The sequence below is a fragment of the Epargyreus clarus genome, unplaced genomic scaffold (assembly GCF_041222505.1).
Source record: "Epargyreus clarus isolate Ecla_fem2 unplaced genomic scaffold, WU_Ecla_fem_2.2 ptg000012l, whole genome shotgun sequence".
Lineage (NCBI taxonomy): Eukaryota > Metazoa > Arthropoda > Insecta > Lepidoptera > Hesperiidae > Epargyreus > Epargyreus clarus.
Genome location: NW_027332220.1, coordinates 266,737 through 284,219, shown reverse-complemented (window position 1 = coordinate 284,219; position 17,483 = coordinate 266,737). Strand labels below are relative to the sequence as shown.

The window sequence follows — 17,483 nt, the reverse complement described above, 5'->3', positions numbered from 1 at the left end:
ATTATTTACAACCAGAAAGCAAAATACCAATTTTCATAGTCTTTGCTTCATAATCGGCTTACTTATAAACAAACTTTCAACCCCTATATTACCCACTTAGGGGTAGATTTTCCATAACTGGTGTTATAAAAGTTCTATTATTTCCAACAGGAAAGCCAAATGCAAGTTTTTATAGTCCTTGCTTCAGAACTAACGGAGTTTGAAATAAAATTCCAACCCCCATTTAACGACCTTAAGGGATGATTTTCCAAAAACAATAAATAGGTGTGAAATAGGTGTTTAATTATTTTCTATCGAAAACCCAGATACTGATTTTCGTTCAGTATACATTAAAACTGGGGGACTTTCATACAAACTTACAACCCTCATTTAACCCAAATAAGAGTTGTTTTACCAAAAACGGTAAAATTAAAGTTCCACTATATCTAACCAGTAAGGAAATGACTAATTTTCGTAGCGCTGGCTTTCAAATTAGCAAATTTTAAAATATGCTGTCAACCCCTATTTTACCAACTTAAGGGTTGATTTTCCAAAAATGGTGAAATAGGTGTTTCATTATTTTCTATCGAAAACCCAAACACCGATTTTCATACAGTTTACATCAAAACTGGAGGACTTTCATACAAACTTACAACCCTTATTTAACACACATAAGGGTTGATTTTCCAAAAACGGTAGAATTAAAGTTCCACTATATCTAATCAGTAAGGCAATGGCTAACTTTCGTAGTGCTCGCTTACAAATTGGCAAATTTTAAAATAAGCTGTCAACCCCTATTTTACCAACTTAAGGGTTGATTTTCTAAAAATGATGAAATAGGTGTTTAATTATTTTCTATCGAAAACCCAAATACCGATTTTTATACAGTCTACATCAAAACTGGGGGACTCTCATACAAACTTACAACCCTTATTTAACCCAAATAAGGGTTGATTTTCCAAAAACGGTAGAATTAAAGTTCCACTATATCTGACCAGTGAGGCAATGGCTAACTTTCATAGTGCTAGCTTTTAATTTGGCAAATTTTAAATTAAGCTGTCAACCCTTATTTTACCAACTTGAGGGTTGATTTTTCAAAAATGGTGAAATAGGTGGCCAAAAAGAATATCCTGACTAAGTTTCATACCTATAAGAGCTGTAGTTTTAAAATGTGATTTTTTTTAATTAACACCCCCGCAACCCCTCTTGGGGGTGGAATTTCGTAAAATCCGTTCTTAGCTGACCTCTACTCGGTGAAAAGAATATTCCTACCAAATTTCAAGTCTTTAGCTCTAATGGTTCCAGAGATATCGTGATGAGTGACTATATACGTGGAAATCTCTTTTATATATATAGATTACCCGCCCGCTTCGCGTGGCATAAAATACATGCCAAGTAAAAGAAATATTAAATTGTGTTATCTAGCTGCCTAATTATTTATCATGAACGGATTTTACGAAATCAACACACCGTTAACTACTTAGGGTCTTATCGATTTATATGAATTAAAATAATAAATAATATTTACATTATTATTTACAGTATTATAATTATTTATAATTCATTGTAATAAAATAATCTTTTTTTTTTATTTTATGACAGAAATCTTTCCATCGAGCCTTACATGACGCCTTTACGTTTTTTTATGAATTTATGAAGATAATGGAGAAGCTGAGTATTGAAAAGGTTCAAAGAATGGTCAAGCAGCAACAGTTAAAAGCCGAATGGAAAAATAAAAATATTGTAAAAAATTAATTAGTCATATTATTTTAATGTCAAAATTAAAATTTACATTTTTATTTAAAAAAAAAAGTATAAATTTCGAAGTATTTATTCTTGGTTGTTTAACAGGACGAAACAAAAAATCGTTTCAAAATTTGATCTATTCCAGCTGTTAATTAAATATTTTTACTTTTTTTTTATTTTTATTTTACACCGTGCATTTTTTCTAAGGGCATTATTCCCGAACTCTATTCCAGCCTAGTTTCAAAGTTCTAAAGTAATTATTATTTACTCTATTCCATAGGAACCGTCCATGTTATATGCGGCCTTACATACAGTGGTTCTTTCCAGGGTAGCTGGCTGGGCGGTTAGAGCTCCCATTCTTGCTGCCCGCAACTCCCGAAGTCCCCCTTTAGTCTCGTACGACAGGCAGGGGATACTGTAGCCTTGTTCTAGCCCAAAAATTTTAATCCAAGGTCTATGTGTCTATCACATAACCATCACTAATCCACGCATAACCACAACCATACCCCACGGCAGGACAAAATGTTGGCACGCAGTGAGTCCAAAGTAGTTGCGATGGACCTAATCAGTATACCAAAATTACGCATTATCATATATGAAATTTGCACCCGTCCACGTTGTCGTGTATTTGTCTGAATAGACGTTATCTGAAATTTTACGTTTCTAACTTCGAACTTAAAAGATTCCCGTATATATACATATAACACTTCTTTTACCTCCTTAGTAGAATTTCAAAAACATTCCTATGTACATATGTATCAATAAATACTTTATCATCAAATTTCTGAAAGCTAATTCAACACCTGCGGTCGGCAAGCCGACACCCACGGGTGGTGTATGGCCCGCGACTTTTCCTTGTGGCCCGCGGGTCTGCGCGTTACTAATAATTTACCAAGTGCAAGTCCAACCCGCACCTTGAGCATTCCGTACAACTAAAATTTTTATTTACACATTTTGTGAAAGTTTCAACTGTCTACTTCTACCGGTTTAAAAGTTAGTTGGAAAAATATCGAATAGCAGTTTGTTGTATGGGGACCCCTTTTTTTATTTTTAGTATTTGTTGTTATAGCGGCCACCGTTATGCATCCTCTGTAAGAATTTCAAATGTCTATCTATTACGGTTCCAGAGATAGAGCCCTGTGACACACGGACAGACGGACAGACAGTGAAGTCTTAGTAATAGAGTTCCGTTTTTATCCTTTATGTACGGAACCCTAAAAAACGTCGATGTGCACTTCAACACGCGTAATACATTCCCATGTTAAAAATATATGTTACGATGGCCCGTGGAATTTCACCCTACACTAAACCTCTCTGCACTCTGTTCTTTTTCCAGACACGCCATAGGAAGTAACTTCAACAACGGTTTTTAAAGAATCTTCCTTTACTTATAGGTTTCTAAAGGTGGTAGAACCCTTTGTGGTTCGACTCCGGCGGCACCACCGCCACACCTATTTCTACCTAATAACAGCAGTGTTAGGCGCTGCTGTGTTCCGTTTTTAAGGGTGTGGTAAGGGAGACAGACTTTTCCGAGGCGTTCCAACTTAGTCCTCAGGGGTAGCGGCGCATCTGTGGCTGACCTCAGGTAGGAATATCTAATCCTATCTGGGGTTGATTACAGATGTCCATAGCCACTTACCATCAGGTGGACTGCATGCTCGTCGTCTACTTTTATAGTATAAAAAAAATAGTACCCTAATGGTGGTTGATTGTTGAGTTGCTAAAATGCTGAAACAGATGTGTAATCAGAAAGGCATAATGCATACACCCTTCTATAGCAGTCTTAAGGGTTAATCTAAAAATCTAAAAAAAACCGTGACTCAGATGCTTCATTGATTGTAATGATAATTTTTCATAGTGGTCGCTCCCGAATTAACGGAGTTTGAAATGAAATTCCAACCCCCATTTAACGACCTTAAGGGATGATTTTCCAAAAATAATGGTATAGGTGTTTAATTATTTTCTATCGAAAACCCAAATACCGATTTTTATACAGTTTACATTAAAACTGGAGGACTTTCATACAAACTTACAACCCCTATTTTACCCTCTTGAGGGTAGATTTTCCATAAATGGTGTTAAAAAGTTCTATTATTTCTAACAGGAAAGCCAAATGCAAGTTTTTATAGTCCTTGCTTCCGAATTAACGGAGTTTGAAATAAAATTCCAACCCCCATTTAACGAACTTAAGGGATGATTTTCCAAAAACAATGAAATAGATGATTAATTATTTTCTATCGAAACCCAGATACCGATTTTTATACAGTTTACATCAAAACTGGGGGACTCTCATACAAACTTACAACCCTTATTTAACCCAAATAAGGGTTCATTTTCTAAACGGTAGAATTATAGTTCCACTGTAGCTAACCAGTGAGCCAATGGCTAACTTACATAGTGCTGGCTTTCAAATTGGCAAATTTTAAAATAAGCTGTTAACCCTTATTTTACCAACTTAAGGGTTGATTTTCCAAAAATGGTGAAATAGGTATTTAATTATTTTTAATCGAAAACCTAAATACCGATTTTCATAGCGTTTACATCAAAACTGGGGGAATTCTATACAAACTTACAACCCTTATTTAACCCACATAGGGGTTGATTTTCCAAAAACGGTAGAACTAAAGTTATTTTATATCTAACCAGCAAAGCAATGGCTAACTTTCATAGTGCTGGCTTCCAAAATGGCAAAATTTAAAATAACCTGTCAACCCCTATTTAACCACCTTTAGGGTTGATTTTGGAAAAACCCTTAGATTAGATTTTTATTACTTTAAATCAGAAAGCTAAATACCAATTTTCATCTAGTTTGCTTTAAAACTGACGGACTTTCATATTAACTTCCAACCCCCATTTAACCCCCTTAACGGTGGAATTTCGTAAAATCCGTTCTTAGCTGACCTCTACTCGGTGAAAAGAATATTCCTACCAAATTTCAAGTCTTTAGCTCTAATGGTTCCAGAGATATCGTGATGAGTGACTATATACGTGGAAATCTCTTTTATATATATAGATATAGATTTGTGGTTCATTACAGATGTCAATGGGCGGCAGTAGCCACATACCATCAGCTGGACTGCATTTTATAAAAAATACCGATATCATGTAATAATATTGCACTGTGAACAGTTGAGATATACCTATAGTACATTTACGTATGTTGTATTATTCGACGAAATAATTTGAATGAGTGCATAATAAGGCTCGAAGGCTATCATTACCGGCTCTTAGGCAAAATGCTAACGGTTCCGTGAACTAATAAATAAATACATATTTCATGAGGCGATTCCACTTAGTCCTACCCTAGCTTTGTACCTGGTCGAACTTACTCAAGGTAGGTAGATCTGCCAAAAAATGGTCCTCTATACAGATAAGATTTATCCTTTATCTTTATTTATATTTTATGTCTCATTCTATGCGTTATTCGGTATTATATGTATGTATTGTATGATTAAAATAAATAAAAACGTATTTTCATTCAGTCTCGTGCACGCATATCCACTAATTGTTAACCCATCTCCTTTTAAAGGTCTGCTGGAAGATATTTCATTAGGAATAAGCAGTACCTTTGCACAAAATTTTATTTATAATATAAAATCAATTGTCTATGTGGGCATAAATAAATAAGATAGATATCATAAATAGATTCCAATCCTAAGGCTTAACATTTTTTTTTTTATAATATTGGAGTAGCAGACGAGCATGCAGTCCACCTGATGGTACTCGTATGTGGCTACTGCCGCCCATGGACATCTGTAAACAACCCCAGATAGGATTAGATATTCCTACCTGAGGTCGGGCACAGATGCGCCGCTACCCCTGAGGACTAAGCTGGAACGCCTCGGAAAAGTCTGTCTCCCTTACCACACCCTTCAAACCGGAACACAGCAGCGCCTAACACTGCTGTTATTAGGTAGAAATAGGTGCGGCGGTGGTGCCGCCGAAGTCGAACCACAGAGGGTTCTACCAAAATAGGTTGAAGTAATTACTCATTTAAGTTGGACGGATCAATAAACACCATATAAGTAGGTAACGTAGGCTCTTTTCATGGCTTTAAATATTCGTCTAAAAAAACAAAATGCTACTAGAATAAAACCAGTATTTACTTAATTACATAAACAAAGTAATAAAAACTATACAAACACCTAACTAAATAATACTGTAAGCTAATGAATTCAACAATAATGTATATTTATAATGGTTTAATTAAGTGCTTCAAGCGACAGAAACGCAGAAATCCTAAGTCTACGGGTGAAGATTCCATCACCTGTTTTTACGACACGACGTTGTGCACTGCGATGTATCACGATGCCATGTATTATATTATCATCGACCCATTACTGTCCTACTGCTGGGCACTGGTGTCCTCTCAGATTGAGAAGGATTAGGTCATAGTCCACAGCGGTGGCTAAGCGCGAATTGGTAGACTTTACATACGTTTGAAAACTTCTCTTTTTAAAGACTTCTCAGGTATGCTAGGTAAGGAACCTCTTCACGATGTTTTCCTCCACCTTTTAAGCAAGTGATCATTAATTTGTAATACGAGCGTAACTTTAAAAAATCAGAGGTGCCTGTAATTTGAACCTCGGACCCTCTGATCACGAGGCCGAATTAACCACTAGACTATCACTGCTTTATTGGCTATCACTGTTTTATGCTGTATTGTCATATGCTCATCGTAAAATACGACACGACACTTTTCACGTCGCGTTACGACGTGATGACGTGTCACGACATCGTATCGGATCTATGTTGCCCGTTGATCTTTCGTGCCTTGTTCGTAATATGCATTTTATAATATTTTATCTAAAAACAACTTTCTGCGTAAAATTGAAAATATGCATAAGGAAGCTCGTAAAACATGAACTTTAAATTTATCCAAGAATACTTTCTCAAATTGACCTTAGTTCTTACAATGACTTGTGTTATTTAATATTCACAATATGAAACAGGAATATCAGAAATTTGATTCGTTGAGATAAGAATTGAGTAGTACCTGCAATCCTATTAGATTATGTTTTTTTTTTATTATGAAGGAGGAGCAGACGAGTATCCAGTCCACCTGATGGTATGTGGCTAATGTAAAAACATTAGGTAATATTCGATTCTTATTTGACGTCACAGATGCGCCGCTACCCCTGAGGACTAAGCTGGAATGCCTGGGAAAAGTATGTCTCCCTTACCACACCCTTCAAACTAGAACACAGTAGCGCTTAACACTACTGTTATGACGCAGAATTAGACAAGTCGGTGGTGCCGCTGGAGTCGGCCCACAGAGGTTTCTACCGTCAAAATTCTTATGATGATCTAATCAACCGGATGTATGTATTCTATTTCTCTACATCAGGTTCTTCTCTATATCTTTTAATAGAAACAAAGTGCAAGTAATGCACAACTTGTAAATAAATTCGTTTTAATAAAAATGTTTTAGTATAATATTTTATCACACGAGCTTTATGCTGATGATCTTGGTGGCCTACATAAAGGCATTTGATCTTCGTTTAACGGAACAAATCCCAGATCATCAGTCACTTATTGATTGCGATGAGACTGCAAAAACCTAAGTTAATGACCTCGCTAAACTTTTCCATGCTTACTCAGCCATCTGTTAGGTATACTTTTATTTTAAAGTACCTCAGAGTATCCCGCACTTCTTGAGCTTTTGTTCTTGATGCTTTATTTATTTTCAGATCGAAATATACATGAATGTCCTGTCATATTCAACGGGACCTAATCGAAGACAGACATTTCAACAATTTCAATGAACCATTGTGGTATTTGCAATGATGTAAACGAGCTTATTGTTACGCCATAAAAAGTGTTAAGCGATTACTTATTTTGGTTTGAAAGGTCCTTATAGCGAGGAGTGTGCGAAAAAAGGTCCTCCTTGAAATTTCGCTGCCCACTAGGAGTAAGTTGGAACGGGTCGGATAAATATATCTACCTAACTTACTCCCCTTCAACGAAAATACAGCATTTCTTGACAGCGCTGTAATAAGGAAGAAATAGAGAGATTTTTCAATCTGGTAGGGGAGATATACTTATGTGAGGCGTTTCGACTTAATCAGAGCCAGCAAGGCATCTATGGCCGACCTTAAGCTCTAATTCGATCTGGGATGGATCAGTAGCCACTTACCATCAGGACTGCACGCTCGTTCACTTATAAAAATACCATACATTTACTACTTCCTCTTCAAGATAATAGATATTCCACTAATTATAACGTCACCCGAATGAATATGCAAATCATATTCGTATTTACAATTTATTTTTAACTATTTTATTATAAGTATTTTTATAGCCTGTTTCATATATTATTTTGTACTTTTTTTTATCACGTTAATATTGTATATTGAGAAAAATACAAATATATTTTTTCCAAAAAAAAAAAAAAAAAAATTCGTATTTAAACAAAAACCATTAGAGCAAGGTTCTTATCAAAACGGTGACGTTTACAATATTCCTGAATTTCCTGATTTCTGTATATTGGTGGAGGCGGAACTGACCTCACATTATACTAATTAACAGTTCTATGTTGCTTAATTACTCATTAATAAATAATGGTACAAAAGGTATCATATCTATCGATATATCTTACGATTTATCACAAAAACATTGAAACGGATATTATTTTTTGTAGAGGTTTAGAGCTCAGAGATGAAGTAGAGATAAGAGTATATGATATGTATAGACATTGATGTCCATAGATCTTATAAATTTTTAAGCTTTAATGAAAATCTCCAATAATCAGCAAGATTTATGTATCATAAAATGATACTTTTTACCAACAGACAAATAAAGATAGTCAAAATAAAAGAACCATTTTAAGTACTCTTATACCATGCCATTGAATTAGAAATATAAGCAGTTAATTAAAAACTAATGTTAAGCTCGCGAACCTTCAATTTTATTAACACACATACATCTTTATGTTGGTTGTAAATATACGGTAACATTACTGTATGTGTGGTCAATGCATATTCTACAAACAAACAATATAGATAGAGACAGTATTAAATATGCCGGTTATTGTTTTTATATCCTTAAAAAATATAATTAGAAACTATTGGCAACTAGTTTTTGCCCGCGGCTTCGCCTGTGTTTAAAAGAAAATAATATAAGATACTAACATACATAAAACTGTAAATTCGTACCTTCAACTTTGCTAAAGATCATCACTTGATGAAATGCATAGTTTACGATTCAATCCTTCGATTAAAATAATCGATGTTTTGGGTCCAAAAGATCGATTCTCCGATTAATCGATCTTAGATCGCCATCCCTAGTTCCCGTGGGATTTCCGGAATAAAAACTATCCTATGTCCTTTCTCGGGTCTCAGACTATCTTTGTACAAAATTTCATTAAAATCGGTTCAGTGGTTTAGGCGTGAAGAAGAGACAACCAGACAAACAGACAGACAGAGAGACAGAGTTACTTTCGGAATTATAATATTATAAGTAAGGATTAATGAATCCTCAAACTAATGAGAAGCCTTAATATTATGAGCACACACACATTTTTATATTAGTAAACCAAAATACGATAACTGTATGCGTCGTCAATATATTTTTTGTTATTCAATATGTTAGTTTTTATCGTTTGCGGTTTTGCGTAGACGCCTAAAGTATAATGGCGTTGGAAAATCTCCAGAGTAAACATGTCTACGAATAAAAGATCTTTCGCGATCATGACACGTTTAAGTTTAAGTCTATTGTATTCATTAGCATTTTAAATTATGTCTAGAAAAAATATGCCTTTTTATGTGTTTAACGATATGATTGTTACTAATATGATGCGTTCCGAATTAGTGCTCAGGGTTAAAACGTATTTAGACCTCAGGTAGGCCCAATGTCCATTTGGGGAGAGATTTTTATAGTCACGTGACCTTAACTTTGATATCAGTGGGATTTTTTTTATTTTATAGTATTACGCACTTAATCTACCTGTTGGTAAATGGCTAGTGCAGTGGTGGACAGTCGTGATCAACCTCAGATATTACAACACTACATGAAGACTTTTATCTGAAAAAGTCTCGTCTCCTATCTCATTTTACAAAGTAAAACACAGCGGTGCTTTTAAAAGAAGGTGGTAGAACCCTTGTGGTTAGACTCCGGCGGCACCACCGCCACACCTATTTCTACCTAATAACAGCAGTGTTAGGCGCTGCTGTGTTCCGTTTTGAAGGGTGTGGTAAGGGAGACAGACATTTCCGAGGCGTTCCAGCTTGGTCCTCAGGAGCAGCGGCGCATCTGTGGCCGATCTCAGGTAGGAATAGGTAATCCTGTCTGGGTTTGAATAATTAAATTGGTGTTGTTATTAAGTAGGAATCGACCACTTAAGTGTGGGGTGGGTAAAGTTCCGATAAAACTAGGACCCGTAGCAAATCCTGCATTATCGGTAGTGTCTCCTCAGTGGAACCACTAAAGTCTTACCACAAATAAACGGTTCTACCAACTTCAGAACAAAAGTATTAGTAAATAGTACCGTTCATTATTCCTAGTAAAATAATATTATAAAGAAAATCTATTTAATAGATAAACATGTAACTAATCATTTCCTCTCAATAACCACAGCGTGACTTCAGAGATCCTGGAAAGTGTATTAATAAGTAACCGTTACCAAGTAATTGTTGTTATGTAAGCATCCACAAGGATTCGATCCTTGGAAAGGTGACTGATGTATTTTCATGATTTCAATTTAATATTTAAATGCTGTCTTTAACATTTTATTGTTGTAACGGCTGAGAATACTTTTAACTATTCAGCTGTCCAATTGCAATTGATTTTAGTATATTTTGATGATGTACCTACTTATAGTAAAAATTACAAGACATAGATTATTTTAGACATGTATTATTTTTCGAATGACTTCGGGTGTCCTTCATCCCTGTTACTAATACGAGGGGATGTTTGGATTAGACATTATAAAATCAAAGCCTTCGTAATATTATAAATCCGAAAGTAACTCTGTCTGTCTGTTTGTTTGTCTCTTCTTCACGCCTAAACCACTGAACCGATTTTAATGAAATTTTGTACAAAGATAATCTGAGACCCGAGAAAGGACATAGGATAGTTTTTATCCCGGAAATCCCACGGGAACTAGGGATGGCGATCTAAGATCGATTCTAGAGAATCGATCTTTTGGACCAAAAAAATCAATTATTTTAATCGATCTTAGTAAGGATTTAATCGTAAACTATGCATTTGATGAAGTGATGATCTTTAGCAAAGTTGTTGTCCATGAGCCCACGAAGGTTCAAGAGTTGGTACGACCAAATTTCGCCAGATGGCGACGTTCCAGGAAGTTTTATGTATGTTAGTATATCATATTATCTTCTTTTAATCGCGGGCGAAGCCGCGGGCAAAAACTAGTATGAAATAAAGGGAATAATAAGTATTACGTATTAAATACGATTTCGTCAAACATTGACTAATTTGTGTTTATTGGTTGGATTTAAAGATTTATAAACATTTTATTGAATGGCTTTTGATCACAGGGTATAAATCTACTAGTATCAATAAATTTAATAGCTACTTGTCGGTAAACAATATTGGTTTATTGCTTTATTGCTGCCAAGAGTTCATTGACCAGGCCCTCATGAAAGGAATTTCGAAAATTAAATAACCGACTATCAACCTTACCTACAATCTTCTAAGGACCACTCAAAATAGTAATTCCTATTTTGCATACGCGACAGTGTATAACAAAAAGATATTTAATTGTAAAATTATTTTCTATTAAATATTTTATAAAAAATTATAGAATAAGAAAATTATAGAATTAAGAAATATACAACCAACTTCTGTGTCATTACAAAGTAAAAAAGTAATTGAAATAAATGTTGGTTTAGTACATATTTCTGAAGTCGGCGCTCAATATATTTCGTTGAATAACGACGTAAACAGCGTGTCCAATATGAGCGTGTCAACTAGTCGCCCCTACGATTTTTGAAAGTTCCCCTCGATATCCTTATATGTTTTTTTCCAACAAAAAAACATCAAAATTGGTTCATAAACGACGAAGATTACCGCGAACAAACATTAAAAAAATAAAAAAAAAACACAGGTATACGGTTGAATTGAGAAACCTCCTCCTTTTTTGAAGTCGGTTAAAAAATATTAAGAATTTCCACGGAACTACACTATGCGTGGTGTAACTACACTTGATCACTCCTAAATACAGTTGAATACAAATACAACGTAACCGTGTGCATCTAACGTTCTTATTCATTCATAAAAAAAAAACGTTATTTTAAAAGCTTAACAAGCTGATTAAATGAAATGAGTCGACAAATCAGATTTTTTTATCTAGCTCGCAATGAATAAAACTGTTGTTTTTTGTAATATAAATAGAAGTAGCAGAATGCAATCCATCTGATGTTAAGTGCTTATTCCCGCCCATAGTCATCAGTAATGAGCCCCAAAATAGGTTGAGGTTGACCACAGAAGCGTTTCTACCCATGAGGCTTTATGAAAATAAATAACTCAATTAAATTTTTCGTTTTAGTGCACCGTTAAAATAAAGGCATAACTGTCAGAGGATTTTTCTTTTATTGAAATTAAAGTAATAAACTCCATTTCATAGTAAGTGACTCCCGCCACTAGTAATGAGTATTTGAACAAATGAGCGAAAAAAAAAATCGTCAAGACTAAATTTAAAATCATTTCACTCCTAAAAAGATTCATATACGAGTATTTACAATTGTACAAGTTGAATTTCAAAGTTCTTCGAACATGAAGTACACGCTGTAGATATAATAAGAAAAAGCTTATTTTGCCGCCCTCCAAAAACTGAATCATGTCACTCACACTGCCCCCGGCTTGGTGCCGGGGCAGCTTGGCATTTAAAATCATCACTTTTGATAATATAAAGTTTGTGAATGAAGATGTCGGCTAACTTATAAATAGCCAAACATGAATTCCATTCCTTTATTATAATTAAAGGAATGGAATTAATGTATAGCCAAAATTTAGCTTAAACACTGTATTTTCTTTATTTACGTTCGGAATCTACAGCGCAATTCCAACACACACTTGACCAATTGTTATTTTGTTATTTAGTTTAGAATTTGCACTATTAACATATCAAGTTTGGACCTTATATTATATTATGTAATAGTGTTTTTAAGAAAGAAAAACAAATCAGATTGAAAAAACGCATGTATTCCTGATTTTTTTAATTTTTTTATTGTTGTTATGAATCGACCATAAAACAAATTTCCGTAAATATTTCAACCGGTATTTTGTTACGGTTTAGTTCGACCCTTTGAAGGCCAGGCTGTGTAGAGTCGTAAAACACTTTCGTATATAAAAGCCTTAAAAGTTTTGGTTCTATATTTTGTTGCAAATAATATCTCAAGGCACTAGCAGATTTATATTAATAATTATATGTAAATAAGTATTTTTATAAATATTATTTCTTTAATAAAACGTGTTATCCCAGGGATACAACTGAATAATAATAATTGTAAAAATAAACGACATTAAAAGTTTCATTACTAAAACTATTCAATAAAATGTAAAATTATAAATATTACATAATTAAAAAAAATTCAATTAGTCATATATAAAATGTTCCATTGATAAAGCTTTTTCCTTAATAAGGGCTTTAAACGATGTACTTAATTAAAAATGAATAATGTAAATTTGAGTAGAAATATATGTAAAATAAATGTAAACGTGCACTAAAAAGGTCAGTTAGCAGGGCAAATCACTTTTTGAACGCTATTAAAATAATTTACAATTATAATACATGCAACCTAAACACTATACTTATTATACTTTACCCATTACACTTATATTTTCTGCTCCTAGGTGCTTCAGATTAAGTAATAGGTACCCAATCTAAATAAGGGATTAGGTACATACCAGATAACAGCGCAGCATCCCCCATCGCCACCACAGCCAGCCAAATCCACAGGGCACCCATCACAAAACACAATAGTACTGAAGTCCACAGCAAGCGGGGTTAGTGCCACAAGTACCAAGATCAACTAAACCTTGGTCGCGCCGAGCGAAGAAATTATATTGATACCACTCTCCCACTAAGGAGCGTGATCTTGAATCTAACGCTAACACCAGTTGGCGTTGTGACGCGTTTTGCGATGATCATTCCGTGTTGTACGTACTTTCGGAGTATATTATATACAATACATTGTTATCTTTGTGTGGAAGTCTTGTCGAAATTGATTCGGACCTTTAGAAGGTAGCATTAATAGAGATTGTCTTAAGCAATTGTAAAATTCGTAGAAGCTTTGCTGTGATTCATACTTGCACTACTAACAATAAAATGTCAAAAACTCCTAACAATCCCACGTGTTAAAAAAATACAAGGTCAAAGGATATTGTATGAAGTCCACATTTAATTATCATTTTAATATTTTCTATCATAGCTATAGAGTAGTCCACAGAAACATATGAATTTATGACCTATAAACTACAATATCCACTTTTTGTTTTTTTTTCGTGGGACCTTAGTTAAGCTGACAAATAGTAATGAATATCCATCCATCCATCAGTCTTTGACAGTTTACTGCACTGCTGGACATAGGCATCCTTTAATCTAAACTTGTCTGACCGGTCCTAAGACGTCTGTATCGATTTCCCATCCTTCTCTTCAGGATATCAGCTTTGGTCGGGGGCATCCTGTATACCTTTTTCCAAGGTCTACTTTCGAGGACCTTCTTACCCCATTAGTTATCAGTTCTACGAGAGATGTGGCCTGCCCATTGCCACTTCAGATTGCAATATTAATCAATATGTTTTTGCTAATTTATAAGCTTTTCTTCACTCTATTGGGTTTTCTTGGGTTGATTAATATCATTGCCTATTCATAAGGGTTTTGCGTCAATGAATCAAGTTTTCTCGAGGAATGAGGGGTCAATTTCACATACGTAAGTAGCATACATAAATTATTATTATACAAGATGAGTAATAGATTGATTAAGATAAATAGATTAAGATTATTTTTAAATCAAACTTTTGCGCGTTAGAACTACGTGATAAATTTGTTCTATTCTGAATGCTTGGGACTGTAAGGCTTTCACGCTTATGAGACTTTAAACCGCACAAATAAAACCATGCCTCCAACGACTCCGAAGACCCTGAAGGCACCACTGTCACTCCTAGACTTAACAATAACAGCAGTGTTACGCGCTGCTGTGTTCCTTACCATCATGAGGACAGCATGTCCTTTTCATGCTTCAATATTATAAATAAAAATATATAAGATAAAGTTGCACTTAAAGTCGGAATAATATGCGAAAGTTTAAATTTAGAAGAGCATCATATATTTTATTTCTCACTTATTGTGTAGGACAGTCGCGTTTTATTGCGACATATAAGAAAATGAACAATGAAGTGAAAAACCCATAGAAAACATCTAGTTCTTTACACGTTGTATTAGTGATTAATTAGAATCTAATCTAGAAAGACTAGATCTTGTTAGTACTGGTTGAGTAATGCAATGAAAACTTCAGGGAAAACAATTTGTTTTTATTTCAACATAATTAACTTCCTTAATAATGAGAGCAGTTATAGGCGACTCCACCGGTGTGACACGCAGAGGGTCCTGGGTTCGATCCCCGGCCAGACACATAAGTATAAGAGTGATGAATTTATATATCTGTTCTTGGTCTGAGGTTTTGTGTATTATTTTCTGTATGACACCATTACACAAGAAATTCTGGGTATGTGAGCGTAGAAAGCGTCTACTTATTGTCAATTTGACTATATGCTTGGTTCCTCCTTAAATCTAATTAACAACAGGACTTCAATTATTTACAATGTTGAGATTTCAAATATATTTCTTTGTCAGAAATCGAACCCGGAACCTTCCAATGGTGCCGTAACCATGGTACTCCACGTGGTAAATAGTATAATTTCTTTCATACCGCGAAAAAATTATTGAGTAAACAATACCTTTTCGTAAGTAATTTCCACTGTAATGAATGCTATGGGAAAATTTATGGTTACTATGACCTGCGACGATCACGCAATGTTGATCTATCGTGGATATTTCTGACTTAACAGGAAATAAGGAAGATTTATAGTTTTTCAGCATAAAGTCACTGTAATTGCGGTTAATTATCAGTCGTGTAATTGATGGAGAAATAGTATAAATATATATAAAAATTAATGTTTGTGTGTATGTTCATTATAGAAACGTATACTATGCGTTTGATCATGATCATGATCCTTAGCAAAGTGGTGCACGAGCCCACGAAGGTTTCAGAGTTGATACGACCAATTTTCAACAGATGGCGCCACTGTCATTCCAATGAAGGTACAAATCAGTTATATGTATGTCATGTTATTTTTTTAAAACGCAGGTGAAGCCGGGGGCATTACTAGTATACTAGTACATAAATAAGGTAATAACGTCAATAGGTAAAATAAAAACTAATTTTAGTCCATTTTCTTAGTAATCAAACTGTTTTAATGTTTTTGGAAAATCAAGTTTTAAAAGGACGAAATAGAAATTGAATATTTATATTGTATCTAATATGTCAACGAAGTGGCAGGCAACAGCTGGTTGATAATGAAATTATAATAATTGAATATTTAAGTACCTACGTGTTTGGTCATATAAAATAATAATTGTATTATTTAATACAAAAATACTTTGTTGTTCACCAAATAATATAGTTGTTAATTTTATTAAAATAGTTAATTGATATCTATGTTCATAAATGTGGTGAAAAAAAATTATAATGTACTAAAATCTAATTAAATGTAAACATAAAATTATTATTCGAAACAGTTTTAACGATGCTCGAAAACCTTTAGTAATGTCTGGAAAATATCTAACATTTAATGTTTTTGTGCACATTACTATTGAAATAATAAATTAATTACAGATATTTTAGAGACAATATAATTTAGTAGGTAATATATTCAAGGATGCTTTAATTTTTAACTAAATAAAACTCAACTCACCCTGATCCTCTGTTGGGTCCGTGGGGTAAAATAATCTGGTTGTAGGAACGGTGGCGGATATTTTCATTGCTCGATACTCTTATACACTTAAATCATACAATGTGGTCGCGGTTTGTCATAGAACTGTGCTTATAAACACTGGATGCTAATAAATGAACAGATTTTTGTTTTAACACACGACTCTTCAGCACGTACGGAATGTGGATCACGTACTGTTAGAGAAACAATCAACATATTGACATATTGCTTTCTTAAGATATTTACTTATAAATAAACTTCTGCGTGTGTAGATGATACTGGCAGAAATGTTCAGGTTCGATTCTCGGTTGTACATCTAAAACAAATATATTTATTTTATTTCTGTCTATAGAGATTAAATTAATAAAATGAATAAATAAATATGACATAGATATACGTTTAAAATTTGGATAATAATTAAATGTGTTACGTGTGATAAGCAAGATGTACTTTTCCGAGGCGTTCCAACTTAGTCCTCAGGGGTCCTCAGGCGGCGCATCTGTGGCCGACCTCGGGTAGGAATCCTATCTGGGAGGTATACCGCGGGCGACAAAATCGACAAAACTAGCGCAATTTCCATGATTAGTCTGACCAGGCAGACATACGACATACTTAAAAACATATTATAAATATACATATCTATGTAATTTATTTGTTTAGCTTCATAAACGATAATCGAACGGCACTTAACAAAATCGCATACATAAGCAAGAAACATAATCATCAAGAGACAATAGGTATATTTTTTAACTGACTTAACAATAATCTCAAACACATACTTACATAAGAAATAAAATGCCACA

General features: G+C 34.2%; 1 protein-coding gene across 1 annotated transcript in view; it reads right to left on the bottom strand.

Annotated features, from left to right (window-relative positions):
- LOC140746006 (O-acyltransferase like protein-like) overlaps nt 1–13,743 on the bottom strand; it is a 34,260-nt gene extending 20,517 nt beyond the window's left edge. Inside the window, exon 1 of the mRNA XM_073077983.1 lies at nt 13,594–13,743. Within this exon, the coding sequence (XP_072934084.1) occupies nt 13,594–13,654 (61 nt within the window). The 5' untranslated portion in view covers nt 13,655–13,743. The remainder of the gene's footprint in view (nt 1–13,593) is intronic.
- Between the last annotated feature and the right edge of the window lie 3,740 nt (nt 13,744–17,483).